Below are 22,322 nucleotides of genomic sequence, written 5' to 3'. Positions count from 1 at the left end.
AGTGAGATCTTCCTGTATGAACAGCTAGTCATAAGAAGTGGGGTATGTGACGGTAGAAATCTGTGTTCCCCTGTAGATTTTCAACACTCTCTCCTCAACAACCAGTTCTGTATAGTAAGTTAACTTTAAATGTGCTTCTGCTAAAATGAAAATAAAAGCAAATAGATTTGAGATGTTGGAGAGCATTAGACTTCCTTTTAATATTATTTTATACATAAGTATACATGGTCATGATCTTAGGCATCTGGTCCCATCACTTTATGGGAAATAGATGGGGAAACAGTGGAAACAGTGTCAGACTTTGTTTTTTGGGGCTCCAAAATCACTGCAGATGGTGATTGCAGCCATGAAATTAAAAGATGCTTACTCCTTGGAAGGAAAGGAGTAAGGTTGTGACCAACCTAGACAGCATATTCAAAAGCAGAGATATTACTTTGCCAACAAAGGTCCATCTAGTCAAGGCTATGGTTTTTCCAGTGGTCATGTATGGATGTGAGAGTTGGACTGTGAAGAAAGCTGAGTGCCAAAGAATTGATGCTTTTGAATTGTGGTGTTGGAGAAGACTCTTGAGAGTCCCTTGGACTGCAAGGAGATCCAACCAGTCCATTCCAAAGGAGATCAGTCCTGGGTGTTCACGGGAAGGACTGATGCTAAGGCTGAAACTCCAATATTTTGGCCACCTCAAGCAAAGAGTTGACTCATTGGAAAAGACTCTGATGCTGGGAGGGATTGGGGGCAGGAGGAGAAGGGGACGACAGAGGATGAGATGGCTCGATGGCATCACCGACTCGATGCACATGAGTTTGGGTGAACTCCTGGAGTTGATGGTGGACAGGGAGGCCTGGCGTGCTGCAATTCATGGGGTCACAAAGAGTTGGACACGACTGATCGACTGAACTGAACTAAACTGATACATGGTCATGCCATTGTATACTGTCCAAAATACAGTATGGAATTGAATGAGTGAGTATTCCTCAAGTTTGATAGGCTGCCTTAAACCCACAGAGATAATAGTACTATCACCAGCATCAGGCAAGGGATAGAAATAAAATAATACCTGGACTTGGAAACTAATCCAAAATGGAATCAAATAGTCTTCAATCCAAAAAAGCTTATCCATACTTGAACTAACGCATGTCTTTTGTGGTGTGAAGTATTAAAAGAAGGGCAAAGGAAAGCATTTTCTCCTCTATAGATCACACAGTGTGCAGGCACTTTACCTTTTATAATACTAATCTCACAGAAAACTTTCCATCATGTAGTTAAGCAGTAACAAGGAGATTTTTAAATCAGTAAAGTGTCTCTACAAGGTAGCAAAATAAATAAGATAAATGTCATCTGCCTAAATTGCTACCCAAGGATGCAGGTTTTTGAAATACTCTAGGTGGTCTCCCTAGAAGTTATTTCACAGTTTGACTACTGTCTAAGATTCTCATGGGAGGGAGTCAATCATGGCTGCTCTTTGATTTTAGTTAAATCTGAAGATTAAAAGTCCGGTCCCCTATAGTGTTCAGAGATGTGGGCCCCGGGTCCGTTTTGCAGAATGAACAACCCATGCTTCTTGGACTTTGTTACCCTGGTCAGGTTAAACTTACTTATTAATGACTAAGTAATGAAAAATCTACAATTTTGTATTTACTGCTTAATCAACTTTACAAAAAATCTGCTTCTTAATCCTTTCATCTGAGCATATCTAGCTATATTTAAAATGGTTTCATTTGTCAGTATTTTCACATAATAGTTTATTTAGCAATTTTTTATTCTACTTCTTCCCACTTACTTTTATATACCATCTACTTATTCTTATATTGATCATTTTTTAATGGCTGTTCCAATATACCATTGAGTTCATATATAATAAAATACTTAAACATTTCTGTACCACTGGGTAATTAGGTTATAATGCTATTATCGGAGAAGGCAATGGCACCCCACTCCAGTACTCTTGCCTGGAAAATCCCATGGATGGAGGAGCCTGGTAGGCTGCAGTCCATGGGGTCGCTAGAGTCGGACACGACTGAGCGACTTCACTTTTACTTTTCACTTTCATGCACTGGAGAAGGAAATGGCAACCCACTCCAGTGTTCTTGCCTAGAGAATCCCAGGGATGGGGAAGCCAGGTGGGCTGCCGTCTATGGGGTCGCACAGAGTCGGACACGACTGAAGCGACTTAGCAGCAGCAGCAGCAATGCTATTATAATTAGTGAGTGCTTCACTAAGATTTTCAAAAATATAATATTTATTTTAAAAGGTTTCCTTAAGAAAAATTCTAATGACTAAATTATTGAAAAAGAAAATCAACACATTTTAACTCACCAAGCTTTGAACAAAACTGTCTGGCTTCTGAGAAACTGTGCAATGCCTGGTCGGACGTGTAACAGTGGTCCCTGTACTGAACCCACTGTGACTTGTTCCCTTTTACTCCTGGACATCTTGATGAGTAAGTATAAGAGGACACCTCTTTAGCTGTAAAAAGTGTTAGACATAACTGTGAAAATGCACAGAAAAATATGACTGGCTTTTAAAATTTCACTGACGCCATGGTTTCTGTAGGTAAGAGGCATTCAACTTCAATACACATCAGAGGGGGCTACAGCCCACACTCTGAGAACACAATCTCATTAGCTTTTTGGAAAACCATTTTTTAAAAAACTGAGAATACAGAGGAAAGTACTTAACTCTCTAAGATGAATTTAGACTAAAGTAAAAATAACTGGAAAGACAGAATCGAGAAGAAAAGACAAGGCTGGGTAGGCCTGTAACAAATTTGAAATAATAATTAAAATTCTTTCTTTCTTTGGATTCCTTTTTGTATTGATCACAAAGACCTACTTTTACCTTGCCATAAAAAAAAAATCATACCCACATTGAAAACTTGGTAACTTGCTTACAAAGCACAACAGACCAGCACTGAAAAATCTGTCTCAAGCCAAAAAAAAAGTAGGTGTGGCTTCTCAGCTCTGAATAATTCCCCTGGTTTCCATGTAAACTGTTTAATTTTCAGTCGTTCTGTATAACACAAGAAGCCTGTGTAATGAAGCCTGTCCCCCTTAACACCATTGTTAATTCCAACTGGAGAGTATGAGAACTGGAAAGTAAATTGCCAACATCCCGTTGACCAGGTACAGATTGTCTGAATCAATATCTGATCTGGTATGGCCAGCAGTCGCAACCCATACCATTGTTCTCTACGCATTATGGATGGTCTGCATGTCCTTCAGTGATTGAAGGCTTTCCTGCTTTTGTTCCTCATTGCAGTTTGGTAGAATTCTTTTCATTTATGATCCCTATGATTCCAGAAGAATAACTACTGCCCCTTTCTTCTCCACTGAGAGACTTCAGGATGGTTTTCCATTCCTTACTCTGCTTCTCTATCCTGTTTCTCCCCTCGGGCTCAATCTTTTTTGAAATCTAGTTATTTGATTGGCTTCTGCCTCCACACTTTTCACTAATGCCACTAGTTTGGGCTCTAAGTCTTCCTTCAGTTTGAAAATTGATTACTCCTGGGTAAGTTTCCTAGCTGCAGGTGACCAAAAGTCATCTAAAAATTAACCTGTGGAGTCTGTAAGACTTGTGACAATTCTTTGTTAAGGCCGTGGTGGAGGAAGATGCTACTAACAAGTGTTTGATTCTATCATACTGGGAAAATAGTATCCCTGACAAAAAATACACTGCTGACTACTCTATCACTGCACAGGCAATGGTGAGTGTTTCTTTAGATTCAAGACATGCCGAACACTGGCCACCAATGCATGGCTAGGATGAGTGTACTTTTATGAATGGGTTGGCTTTAAAAACAATTCTTCATCCACTGGGAACATATGGAAATGCCTTATCTTCAAAGTCTATTTGTTTCTAGTCCAAGCTGCAAATGGCCTGTCTTAGACGGCATATATTTTCTTTTCTTACTGTTCTTTAGGGAGTTTTGCTTCCAACTCTCACATTTTTTTTTTCCTTGCAAGGGCCAGCCACGTGGTAAGTTTGTTACATTCCTGTCAAGAAGATTCCATTTTGTTTGAAAGGGGATAAAATATACATTATGTAAAATTTACCATTTTAACTATTTTTCACTGTACAGTTCAATGGCATGAAGTACATTCACATTATTAAGCAATCATCACCACCATCCACCTGCAAACTGTTTCATCTTGCAAAACTGAAACTCTGCTCCAATTAAATAATAACACCTCATTCTTTCTTCCCTGCAGCAATCACCATTCTACTTTCTATAGTAGAAATATTTGGAGAATGTTTAGTTACACAGAACATTTCTTTACTACAGAGATTCTTTTCTATAAAAACTTTCAGAATCATTAATATGGTAAATCACCTAAGATTTTTCTCAAATCTATATCCTGTGGAACCCTTTTTTAAAAAGGAGAATCTCACTGTGAAATTAAAATTCACAAATTCTAGAGTAAAACTCACTGAGTAACAGAACAATTGAAAGTCTTTGAGAACAAATTCCTTGAATGGGCATATTATATTTGTTTCTCTCCACAAAGTATCAAAATTATTTTGCTAGGATTTGTGAATAAACCTTATTTAATATCTATAAAAATTATTTTCCATATTTAATCAGGTACATAAAACAAATGTCATGTTTTAGTAAATATACAGCTATTTGAAATCAAGTCTTACATTCTGTAGGTTTATAACAAATAGCACCATCCTTAACAGACTTGCAGTTTTCATGCTTCCAAATTCCTTTTGGATCCAAGACAACACAATTTCCAGCAGATTTTTTATCTTTCCATGGAATATAGTCAAAGGCACTGCCATCAGACCATTCAAAACTTGATTCACTTCCCTGTATTAAGAATAATAGTGATAATCTGAATTCATATGTATGACTTCAAAAGAACATTGAGATGAACATGCATACTTTCATAAATATAGGAATGTAGTGTTAATTATTTGCTTATAAGTACTACAGACCTGAACATATTTGTAAAACCAGGGATTTACTTTTGATGCAGTGATTTGAGACATTTGCTCTGGCATATAATTTAAATAGGACTTTAGAGATAGTGTTACTACACTCTATCTCTAGATTTCATTTTTTAAGGATGAGTTTATATAACACTAGAAATTATATGACATGGAAATGGCTTCCATTTGTCACAATTACAGGTTTACAATCCCAATCTTCATATTACTCTAAATATTGTTTTTTATGTTTTATAGCTTTGTGGTTTGTGTCCTTGGCTTGATTTTTTTCATATTACAGAAGTTATCAAGCAGCAAGAGGCTGGAAGAGAAAAATAGTTCCCAAGAAATTCATATAGGAAGATTACTTTTGATTTGTCCTTCATTCTTTAATCATAATTTGCCATCCTTTTACTTTTCCCACTTTATTTAGATTAGGCCTCCATTCTAATCTCAACAGACTGTTTTTTTGTATACTAGATATCATTATCAGTACATTTATATATGTATACTACTTAATAGGATTCAAATAGTGGCACAAAAGGCATGTTTACCAGCAGATTACTTTCAAATAGTGTCAATTTCTAGGGGGAAGTGGGGAGAAAATATACATCTATATTTTAGATGTAGTTAAGAGTTTTACTTGGCACTTTATATAATTTTTTTTAACTTTTATTTTGTATTGGGGTATAGTCAATTAACTGGAGAAGGAAATGGCAAGCCACTCCAGTGTTCTTGCCTGGAGAATCCCAGGGACGGCAGAGCCTGGTGGGCTGCCATCTATGGGGTCGCACAGGGTCTGACACGACTGAAGCGACTTAGCAGCAGCAGAGTCAATTAACAATGTTGTGACAGTTTCAGGTGAACAATAAAGGGACTCAGCCATACGTATACATGTATCCATTCTCATCCCAATACAAATTTTGTGCTAATAATCCTCTATTAAGGAACATATCATCACCCCCATTTGACAGATAAGGAAATAAGCTTGCAAAGGTATAATAACTTGCTTGTGGTCACCCAATATGTAGATAGAAGACCTGCCACTCATATTGGAAATCAGATTTTTCTGATCCTAAGCCATTCCCTTTTTACCAGCTCTCCAACTAGTCTATCCCAAATAGGTTACAGTGGTGTTGATGAGATACTAATCTACTGAGTCCTTAGGATGGCGTGGCAGTGTCTAGGGCAGCTGCGGTCCTGGCCAGTTGCCCTGGTGTACTCTACAAACACAATTTTCTATCTGTTCTACATTGTGAAAAGATAGAAAGCACTATGGTATGCGAATGCAATCCCAGGACTTAATCTGATGTTATACTTTGAGTTAATATTTTATGCTCAAATTTCCGACCCTCGAATATACTTGAAAAGTTTCTGGAAAACAAAACAAGACTTACATCATGACTTGAGAGCCCAACCCATAGTGGAAATCCGTCACGCTTTACGATATCTTCCAGAAAAAGCTGGCCATTTTGGTCATGAACACTTGCCAAATGACCTCCACTTTGAGAACATGCATTTAATGCTCCATACCATGTTACCTTTTTTTGAATAACATTATAAATACCATCTTCATATGGAATAAACTGTGGCAGAGTAGTATTATATTCTTCCTTGTAGTCAACTATAATATTTAAATTAAAAGTGTTAGTGATTAAATTTAAATTATTTAAAATACATAATTTGGGTAATATTGGACATACAACCATTTCAAAAGTTAAATAAAATTGGACTATAAGAAGGTCAAATGCATACTTTCTTTTTCTTATCGCCACAGCTTATTTAATAAGCTCTTACCTATTACAGTTGTCTGGGTGATTAAAAAAAGGCACAAACAATGTCTTTCATTTAAGGAGCTCACCTATTAGTTGGGCACAGAAAACACTAGCACCTGAAGTGAGGGCAAAACAATGAACCACTAGAACACTTGTGACTGACTAGGAAAGGAAAGATTCATCTGGATTAGGAGTCAGAAAACCTTTTTAATAAACTAGGTCTCCAGACTTTGGTTAGCTGAAATTAGTTCTAAAAAGAAATATGGTAACAAGAAAGCCAACTAAAAACAATCAATCAACTACGGTAATAACAAGACCACAATTATGTGGGTATTTCAAAGGGAAACAGAAGCCATGTTAAAGAGCTCCAGCAGCCAAATCTGGAAAAAATCAAGGAAAATATTAAAATAATATAGTCTATTATAGCCCAAAGTATAAAAAAATAACCATGAGCCCAAACTGATATGAATAAATGCCTAAATAAATTTTTAGATGGAAGAGAATAGACAACTCTCCTATGTAGAACTCCAAGTTATTTATATAGATACTCCCCACTGCAGGAAGGTAGAAAATAACTCTCCATTCCCTCAGTGAGGACTGAGTATGGTAACTTCCTTACAAAGAGTACGCTATGGGAGGTGGGAAGAAGAGCAACTCTGTAGTGAAGGAAGCTAACAAACATTACCTTGACCCCGGTGATCAAGGTCAAAATCCACAGTGACAAGTAATAAGTTACGTTGACAGCATATATCCTTCATAGGACGTGATGAGAATGACATTTTACCTCTTTGGCTTTTTCCCTAAACCCCAAACCCATAACTCCAGTTTAACCATGAGAAAAAGATCAGCCAACCCAAACTGAGGGACAGTCTACAAATCACATGACCAGTGCTTCTCAAAATTGTCAAGAAAAGCAAAAATCTGAAAAACTATCATAGCCAAGAAGAACCTAACTGAACATGATGACCAAGTGTAATGTAGTATACTGGATGGACTCCTGAACACAAAAATAACATGAAGTAAAAACTAAGGAAGTCTGAACAATATATAGACTTTAGGTAATAATAATCTACCAATATTGGTTTATTTGTTGTAACAAATGTCCCATACTTAAGACAGATGTCAACAACAGGGGAACAGGTTATGGTGTATATGGGAACTCTCGGTACTATCTTTGCAACTTTTCTATAAATCTAAAACTATTCTAAAATGAAAGTTTTATTTAAAAAAAAAAAAAGAAAGAAGGTAGAAGACATCATGGCAGGAAAAAAACCCATAATTAAAGGTACAAGTAAGAAAGGGTATACACTGTACATGGACAATTAAGAGATCAGCCTGGCAGGAAAAGATCTTCTTCGAACCAAAAACGGTGGGAAAAATGGAGACTGGGAGGAAGCCTAGAAATTTAGAAGAGACACTGGTTTCTAAAAAGTCTCAAAGGCTTACAGGAACTCAAAATAACTGATAGTAGGGAATTCCTGGAGATTGTTGATAGAAGTGGTATATCCGAAAGTTATTCTCCAGGAGTATGAAGGGAAAAGGTGGGCCCAGATGTGACTGTGATGGGCTCCTAGCAGAGGGCTTAGAGCAGAATGGCCATAATAACAGTTTTTAAGCTGTAAAAAATTTAAACCCGATATACATTAAAAAATAGACTTATTTAAGGAATTAGGCAAACTTGAGAAACATTCATTTTTAGCCTAGACTGTCAAAACTACCTACATACACTTTCTTATGCATAGAAATTTTATCCATCTTTCAAGGCCCAAACAAGTTTTTCCTCCTCTCCTCAATGCATTCTTAATTTTCATTATATCTGTTTTCACTGGTGTCTTTTGATTTCTCAACAAATTTAAGCCTGTACATACTAAATAACCTAAGACTAACCTACATAAAACAATAATAAACATTTAACGCTGTTTTCCCAACTGCATTCATTTTAATCCTTGAGATCAAGACCATGACAACAGGGAGTGTGTGTTCCTTCCTCTAAAACCTCCGTAGTGCTTCTCATGATACTGAATACAGGGGAGCTACTCAAAAAGTTCAATTGCATAATGCCCACTAATGGAGCTAATGGCTTTGCATTCTCTTTCGCTGGAGTAGAAACTCTGCCTTAGCATACTTACCCATTTCAATTTTACAAGCCAGAATGCTGTGCTGGTGAAAGTATAGTAAGTCTCCAACAACATTAAAGGTTTGAATATCCCAGAAGCCATCAGTACTCAAGCCAGCAATAAACTTGCCATCTTTTATAGCTGGTCTTCCTGATCTCCAGTGTGTATATGACAGCGTGGTCTTATCAGACCACCTAAGAGAATTATCTAGAAAAGAAACATTTTTTTTCTATGCTTAAAGATTAAATTAAGACTTGAATTACAGTTACGAGGTTAATATCTCAAACTCAAGTAATTTTCTTTTTCCCCAACATTCTAAAGGTTGTATACTTATGTGTTTCTCTAAAATAGCTTCCAATTTTAACAGTAAACAATGCTTATTTTCAACATAGAAAGTACAAATTATAAATATGAAAACTAAAATTTACTTACAATTCTATCATCCTGAAATAATTTAACATTTTGTTGTTACTTCATCCAATATTCATTTTTTCTACATATATGTTTAATTGTGATGAAAATTAACATAACTATTTAAAAAATTAACATGTTATAAAACTAGTGGTAGAAAACTGGACTTAAACTATGCACAATTTATGTCAACTGATTTTTTCGGTTGCAGTGAGGTGAATGGGGGCTACTCTCTAATTGCTATGCATGGGCTGCTCACTGCAGTGGCTTCTCTGGCTCTAGGCGCATGGGCTCAGTAGCTCTGGCACACGGGCCTAGATGCTCCACGGCATGTGGGATCTTCCTGGACCAGGGATCAAACCCATGTCTCCTCTATTGGCAGGTAGATTCTTAATCCCTGGACCACCAGGGAAGTCCTCAGTTGTTTCTGATGATATAACTAAGAAAGCACAGCAGAGGGTACAATTGAAATCTCTTAACTATATCCTGGGTCTAGTTTCTGCTGCTCCACACAGGATCACTGTTTCCTCAGTCACTTTCAGGTAAAGCTAGAATTCTTGTGTGGAGAGTCCCATGGACACAGGAGCCTGGAGGACGACAGGCCATGGGGTCGCAAATAGTTGGACTGACGACTAACACTTTCACTTTTCTTCACTGGGAAGTTTCTACCTAGTTCCTCTCCATTTTTTCCCATCCTCAAATCTGAGTATTCAAGCATCATTAGAAAAAAGATGGGCAACTAAATACTATCATGATGAACTTATCTTCAGCTGGCAACCCAAGCCTTAGTCATTGCTTGATAGCTTAATTTTTGTTAACTCATCTGCAAGAAAATCTTCAGTAATTTTTAGAAAGAGACAGGTTAGATAGCAAAGAGCAGACTATTTTTAAAATGGCCAGATTTGAGTAATTTAGCTTGTCTACCCTACCTCTAGCTATCACTGTCCTGTGCCTCTCATTCAGCCCCCTCTTTGGGTAAATGTATGTTTTTGAGGCTTTGTGCCCAAAGAGTGATTTTTTTCTAATTTCAAAACTTTATGATTTTTAGGATACCTCTTAATGAGTATCTTTCTAAATTGGTCTTACTTTTATTACTAGAGTCTGTGTTTTTTAAAAAGTTTCATAGCAATTATATCTTGGGTTTGTAGCACTTACAATCTCAAATATTCTAGTCCATTGACAGACTATGTGTCTCCTTTTTCTAATGTATACCCCAAGCCAATGATATAAACCCAAAAATGCAACGTTAGAAGTGTATTTCTATTCTCACTCAGGTCATACACCTAGAAATATAAAGTAAGTATTAGACATTTATGTGGGAGTGCAGTCATTTTTAGTTAGTCTTGTACTGCTAGGAGGGAGAGTGGAAAAAGGAAATAATTTTCCACCATTAAACTCCAAGCTTGGTGGGAAAGGTATTTTAGTGGCAGGGCAGAGACACAAAACCTGTCTTGGTATCTGTGTAAGTTATGCTAAGTTCATAATTATAATTTTGTATGTTGATATAATCACAGTGTGATAAACAAGTAGTTCATAATAAACTATGAATATAGAAAAAAAACCAGTAGATTTACAACTTACTTTCATAAGTTATACCTAATATGACCCATGAAGCCATGTAATTGTAATGTAGAAGCTGCTCAAGAACAAAGTTGTTCTCTTTTTCATCTCGAATACTCAGAATATGTGATTTTGGATCTGTTAAATAAAAAAATAGCCAATAATTTAAATAATTATTTAGAACACTTTGTTTGATAATTTAGCAATTTTTACTTCCCAGCTTAATACACTTCAAAACAAACAACAGTAGAAAGTAAGTAAGAGATATAAATGAAAACCATCTTGTTACTACAATGAATAGGTTGAGAAGTTTTCAAACATTTTGATCTTAAATTTGGTCTCATAGAATAGTGGAAAACTAGAAGTTGAGTAGAGAATTTGAAACACTGATTTGCTTTTCCTCACAAGGCTTATTTTGAGTTGGTATAAATCCATATATATTCATGATACAATGTCAAAGATTGTAACAAATAAAACCTCTTGAATGGGCTAAAAGTAAAAAATCTTCCTTTTTCTTAGAGATCACTGTTTTATAGGAAGGTTTTAAAAGTTTAATATTTCCCAAAGTGTGTTCCTCAGGGGTTCCTCAGAAAAGAGTTACATTGAAAAGAGCTTTACAAACATTGGTTAACCAAAGTTAAACTACTTCATTCATGCCAGTATTTCTCAAAGTACATGCTAATGTATATTTGATAATGTTTTAACAGGAAACAAAGATGTGTGAAATTTCTCATCCTTGTTCTTTTACTAAGAATCTTTTTTTTTTTTTTTAATAGAACACCTCTTAAAAGTAGTGTTCCACAGAGCACACTTTGGGGAATAATGGTCTGATATCTTCCATACGAATTTTCTACAAAGTTGATGGGTCCACTGTTAAAAAGTCATAAATCCTCAGTCGATCTCATACGAAATATCTGGATAACCTTGAGAGCTAAAAGTATGAAATATGTATTTCTTTTAAGCAGAGGTGCTTCTTTACAACTTGTCTAAGCTTTCAACCACTCAGACTGACCTATTTTCTCTTTGCCCACAGCCTAAGTTGATTTAACATCCCATTCTCTAGTCTCAGTGTCATTTCTTTTCCCTTGTAAGTAGAATCCACTTTGTTTATACACGGAAAGACACACTAGTTCTCGAATGGACAGGTTAAAAATGGAGGAACTCCTATACTGTTACCATTCTCACTAAACACAAATTTTAATACTTTGTCATTGACAATGAAGAAATGAGGAGATGGGTATTTTTGAGTTCTAGTTACTACTGCTAATTAGAAATATTTATAATACACTCAGGCGAGTTTGGTTAGTTTTAAGAGCGTGATGCAACATACAATGGCTATATAGCACACTTACTCAGTGTCTTGCACTTAGAATGAACCTCATCTTGTGTTGGCACTCTGTATCTATTTTCTGTTATCAAGAAATTGTAGCAAGAGTTCTGAAATGGTATCCATGGAGTGCTTAGAACAGGAGATGGACACTGAAAACTGGCAACTGGTTTGACCTCTTTCTTAGTCTCATCTAGAAAAAGAATTAATGGTAAGAATTCTAATTACATATATAAATATTAAATCATGTTCATAGTAATTAGACTTGATTTGTAGGAAATATTCAGGAAGCCAAGAAATAATAACTTGGCGATGCTTGTTCTGTTTATGCTTGAATAAAATGTGACCTCTTAACTGGCTTTCTGTAGGAAAGAAATTATTTAATACAATTTTCTTTCCCCTGATGTGGAATGAGTAGAATAATATGGATAATGAAGTGTTATTAGGTTAAATGCAGTTTCTGTGTTCCTGCATTGCCAGACTTCAAATACAAGGGGCCACTTCAGAGAAACAATACAAACATAATAATAAGTACCTAAATATAACTTTGGGAATTCACCTTCAGTTTTCTGGTTAATGACATCTTCTCTAATTTTAAAGAAATATTTATGAAATATGTGATGTTCTAAACAAGTTATTGCTCTAACCAAAGCAAATAGAAATAATTTAAAATCTGACACCTAGAAAATCTAAATTCAGCTTTTTTTTTTCATTTTATGAAAAGGCTATACATTAAAAAAGATGCAAATAAGGATATGCTCTACTCAAAGCCAATCAAACTGATTCAATATGTGGTAGAGACCATTCAGTACAGTATTTCTCCCAGCTCACGGCAACTCCCTTTGTGAATTAGTCTTTTTTTCTAACCACAAACCCACAAGTGTGGGCCCCTAAAAGTTGTAAAACCACTTTCCTCTGACTGGGCTAGAGACTGCATATCTGACTCAGCTGAGTCTATCAGATTCTCTCTACAGATATGAAAAGTGGGATTCAGTTCAGTCAATTCACCTCCAGTTCTGGCTAAAATCGAAAGCTGCAGAGCTGCCATGTTTCACCATGTGCAGAGAAGCAGGAAGTATATAAAGATAAGAGTGCAGATCCACAGACAGAAACAGAACAGAGAGGTGGAAGACCTCTGGCTTACGGACCCGTTTTCCTCGAAGGTGCAGCTCTGTCCCCATCCCCGTTTCTGAAGATCTAAGTTTCTCTGAAGTGAGCTCATTACTGTTACTCGCAACCAAATAAATCTTAGCAGTGACTCATAAAACAAATGTGAAGTATTGAAAAGAATTGCAAAAGAATGCCCACAGATGTAAGTTTTCCATAAGAACATAAACAAAAAGGTACACAAAATGAGGCTAACAAGGACTTTAAACTCAAAGGTCAATTACTATCATCTGTTGACGGAAATAAAGATAAAATATATCTAAAATAACAAGTTAATGACAAAATATTTAACATTTAATGATTCTTGATTACAAATTTTCACAATAAATTTTGTTGTAAAAAGGACAAGTTTATAATTGCTTTATAATTTTAAAACAAGATTTCAAATCCATTTCCCCCAAATTCCACTACTCATAAGACTGATAACAATTAAAGAATTAAAATACTTGAAATTAGCATACTTCCTGAATAATAGCAAATAGCGCCTGGTTGATTATTATCGCAATCAGATGTTTTCCAGAATCCATCAGTGTCTAATACTACACAGTCTTCAAGTTGTTCGTTATTTTCAGCCCAGCGACTAAATTGAAGATGTTTCCCATCTGACCAACCAAAATTGAGTTCATCCTGGAAGGTGGAGAAATATATTTTAAGTGACAATCCTTCATCTTGTCCCTATGGTTTGATTTTGACCCTTGTGGTCGATCTAAGGGCTTCCCTGGTGGCTTAGACAGTAAAGAATCCTCCTGCAATGCAGGACTCCTGGGTTTGATCCCTGGGTAGGGAATATCCCCTGGAGAAGGGAATGGCTACCCACTCCAGTATTCTTGCCTGGAGAATTCCATAGACAGAGGAACCTAATGGGCTACAGTCCACAGGGTCACAAAGAGTTGGACACGACTGAGCGTGACTTTTAATTTTACCTTATATTTAGCACATATTTACAAAGCACTTACTACAATCAGGCATGGTTTTAAGTACTTTGCAAATATTATATAATTCTTACAACAACCATATAAGGCACCCAGGTACTATCATATATCCATTTTATAGTTGAGGAAACTGAAGTCATGTACCATCACACAGAGTGTAAAACCATAGTGAGCTGGGATTCAAATCCAGGCCATTAGACCCTGGAGTCCATGGTCTAAACCATTATACTTTGCTGCCTCACACATAATTAGAACCATTGGTTGTTGGAAATCAGAGAGTTAAAATGGAGTGAGGACCACTGTGAGTGCTGATTAACTTAGAGATAATATGTAGTAGTGGAAAGAACATGGGTTTGGAGCTAAGCATACTAGTTTTGAATTCTGGTTCAGTCATTTGTCAGCTTTTGATTGTGATATTGCTGCTGCTGCTGCTAAGTCGCTTCAGTCGTGTCCAACTCTGTGCGACCCCAGAGACGGCAGCCCACCAGGCTCCCACGTACCCAGGATTCTCCAGGCAAGAACACTGGAGTGGGTTGCCAATTTCCTTCTCCAATGCATGAAAGTGAAAAGTGAAAGTGAAGTTGCTCAGTCGTGTCAGACTCTAGCGACCCCATGGACTGCAGCCTACCAGGCTCCTCTGTCCATGGGATTTTCTAGGCAAAAGTACTGGAGTGGGGTGCCATTGCCTCACCTTGCCACATTTCCATCCCCTCTTCTATTAAATGGATGTGACACTTAATCTCATGGGTTAGAATCAATGGGGTAACGTGTAAGACACATAAATCAGTGGCTAGCTGGCACACAATAAGAGCTACATGGGTGTTCAGTTCAGTTCAGTTCAGTCGCTCAGTCATGTCTGACTCTTTGCGACCCCATGAATCGCAGCATGTCAGGCCTCCCTGTCCATCACCAACTTCCAGAGTTCACTCAGACTCACGTCCATCCAGTCAGTGATGCCATCCAGCCATCTCATCCTCTGTCGTCCCCTTTTCCTCCTGCCCCCAACCCCTGTTAGCTCCTTTTTAAACTCTCAGGCCCTGTGGATCTCATACCACTGTTTTCACACTTGTCTTTGAAGAGAAACTTCCTTATTCAGTACATTCTATTGTGTGCTAGAAATCTGTGAACATCTATCTTTGCATCCTGATAAAAGCATGACCACCTGTCTTGAGAGACGCTTTCAAGGTAGCTACAGATGTGCAGGTGATGGGTTGTGAAGTATAGGCCTGCCTGAGCTCTCCTGTGGTGCTGCCAGGGCACCAGGCCTTACACACTGACCCACTGAGGCATGCTTTCCTGAAGCCCATGGCAATTTAGCATTACTGGCTTAAGCGGAACATTGGGCAAAGGCCACATACAGTCCCCTTAGTGAATGAAAAATAGCAAAGGCAGTCAAACCTCAACACCACCAACTATTTCATCCAGAATTGTTCTCCACCAGCATTCCTAAAAGATGATGCTGTGAAAGTGCTACATTCAATATGCCAGCAAATTTGGAAAATTCAGCAGTGGCCACAAGACTGGAAAAGGTCAGTTTTCATTCCAATCCCAAAGAAAGGCAATGCCAAAGAATACTCAACCTAATGCGCAATTGCACTCATCTCACATGCTAGTAAAGTAATGCTCAAAATTCTCCAAGCCAGGGTTCAATAGTACATGAACTGTGAACTTCCAGATGTTCAAGCTGGATTTAGAAAAGGCAGAGGAACCAGAGATCAAATTGCCAACATTTGCTGGACCATTGAAAAAGCAAGAGAGTTTCAGAAAAACATCTACTTCTTCTTCATTGACTATGCCAAAGCCTTTGACTGTGTGGACCACAACAAACTGTGAAAAATTCTGAAAGAGATGGGCATACCAGTCCACCTGACCTGCCTGTTGAGAAATAGTATGCAGTCAAGAAGCAACGGTTAGAACTGGACATGGAACAACAGACTGGTTCCAAATAGGAAAAGGAGTTACGTCAAGGCTGTATCTTATATGCAGAGTACATCATGAGAAATGCTGGACTGGAAGAAACACAAGCTGGAATCAAGATTGCCGGGAGAAATATCAATAACCTCAGATATGCAGATGACACCACTCTTATGGCAGAAAGTGAAGAAGAACTAAAGAGCCTCTTGATGAAAGTGAAAGAGGAGAGTGAAAAAGTTGGCTTAAAACTCAACATTCAGAAAACTAAGATCCCTGGCATCTGGTCCCATCACTTCATGGCAAATAGATGGGGAAACAATGGAAACAATGACAGACTTTATTTTTTGGGGCTCCAAAATCACTGCAGATGGTGATTGCAGCCATGAAATTAAAAGATGCTTACTCCTTGGAAGAAAAGTTATGACCAACCTAGAAAGCATATTAAAAAGCAGAGACTTACTTTACCAATAAAGATCCACTAGTCAAGGCTATGGTTCTTCCAGTAGTCATGTATGGATGTGATAGTTAGACTATAAAGAAAGCTGAGTGCTGAATAACTGATGATTTTGAATGGTGGTGTTGGAGGAGACTCTTGAGAGTCTCTTGGACTGCAAGGAGATCCAACCAGTCCATCCTAGAGGAAATCAGTCCTGAACATTCATTGGAAGGACTGATGCTGAAGCTGAAACTCCAGTACTTTGGCCACCTGATGTGAAGAACTGACTCATTTGAAAAGACTCTGATGTGGAAAAGATTGAAGGCAGGAGGAGAAGGGGATGACAGAGGACGAGATGGTTGGATGGCATCAATGACTCAATGGACATGAGTTTGAGTAAACTCCAGGAGTTGGCAATGGACAGGGAGGCCTGGCGTGCTGTAGTCCATGGGATGGCAAAGAGTTGGACACAACTGAGCGATTAAACTGATCTGAACTGAGCATTCCAGTTGTAAAGTTGTAGCCAGTTAATTTCTAAACCAAGTGGCCTCAAATGTGGCCCTTTGTCCCTGTGATGTTGCCAGTACTGGGTATTACCCTGGATTCCTTCTCCCTTGCTACACTCCCAACTAACCCAGGTCCTTGGACCTTTGGAACTTCCTTGTAGATAAGCCATCCCATTCCCTCCATCTCTTTTTTGAACACTAAGTCTGTTTACTAAGACTGTAAATATCTCTTCACTGAATTCTAGACCTTGATGGATCTTAATTAAAACCTGTCTTTTCTAACAGAGCAAGTTCCTTTCAGCACCCACAAGGGAAGGCTATTTGCTTTTCTTAATCTCAGATACCACAGAGCCATGAGAATGAGGTCATGGGTATTTTTATCTACTTTAGTAATTTCCTTTGAGGTTTATGCCCTTATCACTGCAACCGCCCAGAGTCCTTGCTTCTCTCTGACATTCACTGAGGTCTTGGCCCCCTGCCCATCTCTGACATTCACTAAGGAGACGCCCCATGTCTTGCTCTGTCCTCCTGGTCTTACCTCTAACTTAGGGAGTTCTGTGTTCATGTGGTTGACTCACCCTGTTCCCAAACCTTCTTGACTTCCTCTTCTAGACTTTCACTTCAATGTACTAGTGACCTGCTGTCACAGTCACACTCCGGACTTCCTATAACCTGCAACTGCTGTGCTGCAGACAGTGTAAACACGCCTCAGTCCAGACCATCATCATTTCCTGCACTGATGTCTACAAGAAACTCTAACTGGTCTTCTGTCTCAGGACTTCTCACTTCCTTCCCCAGCTTCTCCACAGCATAATTTTTGTCAAGTCAAAATCCGATGTTGTTACTACCATGCTTAGAATCTTTCAAAACCTCCCACTGTTTTTAGTATAAACTTTCATTTCTTTATATCCTGCCATGTGCCAAAGATTTAAGGCAGTTTATGAAAATATATAATAAATAGCTACATAAAATATGTTGAAGAGCAAAAGGGAAAAGAGAAAAAGAGGTGAAGATTGAAAACAGAATAAGAAAGAAGACCAAAATCATCAAGTGGGGGAAAAAAGTTACAAAACTGTATGATACCAACTGTCTTAAAAATAAATACATGTGCACAGAAAAATAACCTGAAGGATATATACTAAACATTTAAATCGGTTTATCACTAGATACTGGGGATTACAGGTGATTTCAATTTTATTTTTTAAATTTATTCTAACTTTACAATTTTTCTCCAGTGACAACACTGCTTTTCTTTTAAAAGGTTTAATGTGATTAAAACTAGGAAATGTAATAACTGATTACCAGCTTCACAAGAGACACAGTGATGCGTTTCACATAATGCCAAACATGAAAGAGAAAGGAAGTAAAAGCAATGCTATGAAGGAACTGATACTGTGAAGTCTAGGGAAGCTGTTCAAGCTGACAATCTGGCTTGAACTAAGGGTATATTTTAAAATCCAGAGTTTTGGAGAAACTATTCGTCTAGTCAAGGCTATGGTTTTTCCAGTGGTCATGTATGGATGTGAGAGTTGGATTGTGAAGAAAGCTGAGCGCCGAAGAATTGATGCTTTTGAACTGTGGTGTTGGAGAAGACTCTTGAGAGTCCCTTGGACTGCAAGGAGATCCAACCAGTCCGTTCTAAAGGAGATCAGTCCTGGGTGTTCACTGGAAGGACTGATGCTGAGGCTGAAACTCCAATACTTTGGCCACCTCATGCGAAGAGTTGACTCATTGGAAAAGACCCTAATGCTGGGAGGGATTGGGGGCAGGAGGAGAAGGGGACAACAGAGGATGAGATGGATGGATGGCATCACCGACTCTATGCACATGAGTTTGGGTGGACTCTGGGAGTTGGTGACGGACAGGGAGGCCTGGCGTGCTGTAGTTCATGGGTTGCAAAGAGTTGGACATGACTGAGTGACTGAACTGAACTGATTCTTCAAGCAGTTTCTAAGTACTGTTTTTTTTTTTTTTTAATTGAGCTTCTGAAAAATGCTGGTGGTAATAAATTTAAAGTTTGTCAAAGATTATGTTCACTTCTGAGTTTAAGTTTTTCATCCACTCTTCAGTTCAACTTGGGGTTTGTGCAAGGATTGAATCGTCTTTCATTATTTTTTCTCCAGACAACCCTAAAACCATCTTGGTACACTGAGGGTTATCCTACAGCCTCCATGCCTCAGGTTTGCTTCACAATGCCATGGATGCTTCTCTCCTACTCTCCCGATTAACTTCTCTCTAAGAGTGGATTAGGAATACTGGTTTAGGTGACACTTATCTAACTGGGCTTTATGGGTCACTCGCTGCACAGATGCAGGAAGCAAAGTTCACATTACCATCTTTGAAAATGGCACCCCTATCAATAGACAACATATGCAGCCTTATATACCAGCCCTAGATATTAACTTTAAATTCATTTCATCAGGCAAAGCATCAAATCATTACAAAGAAGGCTCAGAAAAGAGGCAAAAAAGGACTACGATGCTGACAGAAATAATAGAGCTCTATTTTAAAGACAATTCCCTATTAATTTTAGCCAAAAGATTTAGGAGCATAAATATTCCTGTTCATGCTATATGTATGTAATTCAGTGTCAGGAATTAATAGGAGACTAGCATTTGTTGTTGGGCTAAGAGATGAATGAGAAGTACCCAAGATCAGAGTTGGAGATAGGGTGAATTGCTCTTCTAATTCCTTTGTAGAGTGGCTTAATTTCACTTTGCTTATTCAGAAAGGGATAAAAAGCCCTTTAATGACGTCCATGGGCTTCCACTCATCCAACCCCCTGTGATTTTGTAACTGCCCTTCCCCTCTCCTTTTCATTGGCTGAGGAGAGATGGCAGCTCCAGATTCCAGCTCCATCTTTGATTAGAATAAATAAAAAGAAGTGCTCAGTTACATACCATTGGACATTTTTCTAAAGCTAAACAATAAAGCAGCAAATCAGTGGGAAAATGATTGCCACTAAAAATTACATACTTGACGAAATTCATTCACTGGAGTAAGATTTTATGATCTCTGGGTTTTTTTAGTGTGATAGGAGAGATGCTGTGTGCAATAAAAAAATGTCACATTCCGTCACCCCATCCTGGCAATCGGGACTGAAAACTTACGTCATGACTGGAGAGTCCAATCCACAAAGAAGAGTTGCGGACGACCGCCTGCACAGTCAGGAAGGCCTGCTGGTAAGGGTCTGTGATGCTCACCAGGCGCATGTTTTCTTTCTGACACTCTCTTAGAGCATCGGTCCAAGTCAGGGTCTTCAGGATTATTTTGTACAGGTTATTTTGATACTTCATAGTCTCTGTAGTATTCCACAAGGTCTGTCTGCTTTCAATTTCTGTGTGTAAAAGAAAAAACAAAACACCCCCTTGGTAAGTCATGAGATAGCTTTTGAAATTTCTCCCTATAATAATGTACTTTAGGTATTACTTATCTATTTGTTTTAGACTTTGGGTAGGATAACTAGGTATGTTTTATAAATAATTCTGTTTTAGTTGATCTGATTTGGGAAGGGGAAAAATAAAACTGGAGTGCAGTAAGATTACCATTTCAGATTGGTGTCAGATTCTTTCTTTCTTTGAACTGCTTCAACAAGAGAAGGTGTTAAGTCTCCCTTTACAAGTTTTCATCTGGGAGAACCCACAAAAAATGTATGAAACCACCCTTAGAGGATATATTTGCTTTATTGATTTGCAATACTTCTCTGAATTAAGGCAGTTACTAAAAAGTATAAGACAAATGAGTAAAGATTAATTTAGCAAAAAGTTCTTCAGAAGCACATGAATTAGCTACTTGAGATTCTCATTATATGACAAAGGATTTCTTTTTTAAAATCATTTGTTAAAAACTTACTGTGACCAATGAAAACAATTTAATAAAAAATATTTTGAAAATATAGATGATGTCTACTTTTAAGTACATATTTTATTTTTATGTGGATTATAGGATAAGGCTTAGTGTTTGATCCATTTATAATGCTTCATATCCTTTTATTTTTTTGAGAGCTAAATTTAACCATGAATGTTTACACCAAGTTCAGTTACAAACATTTTTTTCTCCTCTTTTCCTCATGATAGAAAGCAAAATCTGAAAAATCCCAGAGTAAAAAGAACAAAGTGCAACCATAATTTACTGTCATTAGACAACTCCTATTAACAAATTCCATTAAATACTTAATTTTGATATTTAATTATGGCAATGATCTTGAAAGAAAATCACACTGTATTCAATACTTGAGCTAATTTGACTCACATGGATGTAGCCATGCTAAAATGTTAAAGAAGCTATATGATTACAAATATTAATTAATTTATAAGATTCTTTTGTGTGAAAACATACTGTACATCTCTAACAACATAAAGTACCATAGTTATCTAAATAATGATCTATACCTGAGTATTTCTGACATAGAGACAGAGTATGGTGTTCACTACAGGAAGTAAAATTCCACATCCCAGTAAAAGGTGATTTTTGGAGGTTGAGCATTACAGCACAGTGGTAAGATGCCTCTTCATCAAAAATCTAAACAAAAAGGCAAATATGTATAAGCAATCATTAAACTAACAGTCTGAGGATCCCAGTAAGATAATTTTATGTTCCAAATTGGATTTTTCTTCCTATAGAAAAATCCATTAGGGAGTTGACCATGAAATCACTAAGAAAATCCTGATAAACTTTCAAAACATGGGAAAAGGGCAATTAACTTTAGAAATCACAAACCAAAATAGTAGTAATATTGATAATACATCTTCAAAACAGATAAGAAAACCTGTTAGAAGACAAAAGCAATTATAGTAATATTTAACACTCTGCTCTCATACTTAACATTGCAAGTAAGCAAAAAGTGATGACAATTAATTTAACTTATTAGATGCTTACAAACTTTTTATAATGACAAATGGTGTCCCACACAAGAGAGAACTCACCTTAAAGCTTTGATCCTATACTTGTCACTATGAAACATCCATAAATAAAAGTATCTATTTAGATTTCATTTGTTGACCACAAATAAGTAACATTAGACATGAAAATTTATTCAAAGTATATTATCCCTACACTATTCTAAATGTTTGAAACGTATTACTCTTAGAAAAATAAGAAAAGTAAGCTTATTCTGAGTTGGCAATGGACAGGGAGGCCTGGTGTGCTGCGGTTCATGGGGTTGCAAAGAGTTGGACACCATTGAGCGACTAAACTGAACTGAACTGAAGCTTATCCAAGGAGCTATAATATATTTTTTAAAAATACT

General features: G+C 37.3%; 1 protein-coding gene across 1 annotated transcript in view; it reads right to left on the bottom strand.

Annotated features, from left to right (window-relative positions):
• LY75 (lymphocyte antigen 75) overlaps window positions 1-22,322 on the bottom strand; it is a gene marked incomplete at its 3' end in the record, with an annotated part of 90,757 nt that overhangs the window by 4,994 nt on the left and 63,441 nt on the right. The window contains 9 exon segments of the mRNA NM_001001158.1: window positions 2,317-2,466; window positions 4,642-4,810; window positions 6,327-6,553; window positions 8,834-9,028; window positions 10,814-10,930; window positions 12,145-12,312; window positions 13,748-13,913; window positions 20,185-20,411; window positions 21,466-21,595. Of these exon segments, the coding sequence (NP_001001158.1) occupies window positions 2,317-2,466; window positions 4,642-4,810; window positions 6,327-6,553; window positions 8,834-9,028; window positions 10,814-10,930; window positions 12,145-12,312; window positions 13,748-13,913; window positions 20,185-20,411; window positions 21,466-21,595 (1,549 nt within the window).

This window comes from Bos taurus, chromosome 2 (genome assembly GCF_002263795.3).
Source record: "Bos taurus isolate L1 Dominette 01449 registration number 42190680 breed Hereford chromosome 2, ARS-UCD2.0, whole genome shotgun sequence".
NCBI classification, from domain to species: Eukaryota; Metazoa; Chordata; class Mammalia; order Artiodactyla; family Bovidae; genus Bos; species Bos taurus.
Note: the sequence above shows the minus strand (reverse complement) of the source record. Positions and strands in the feature narration are given on the sequence as shown.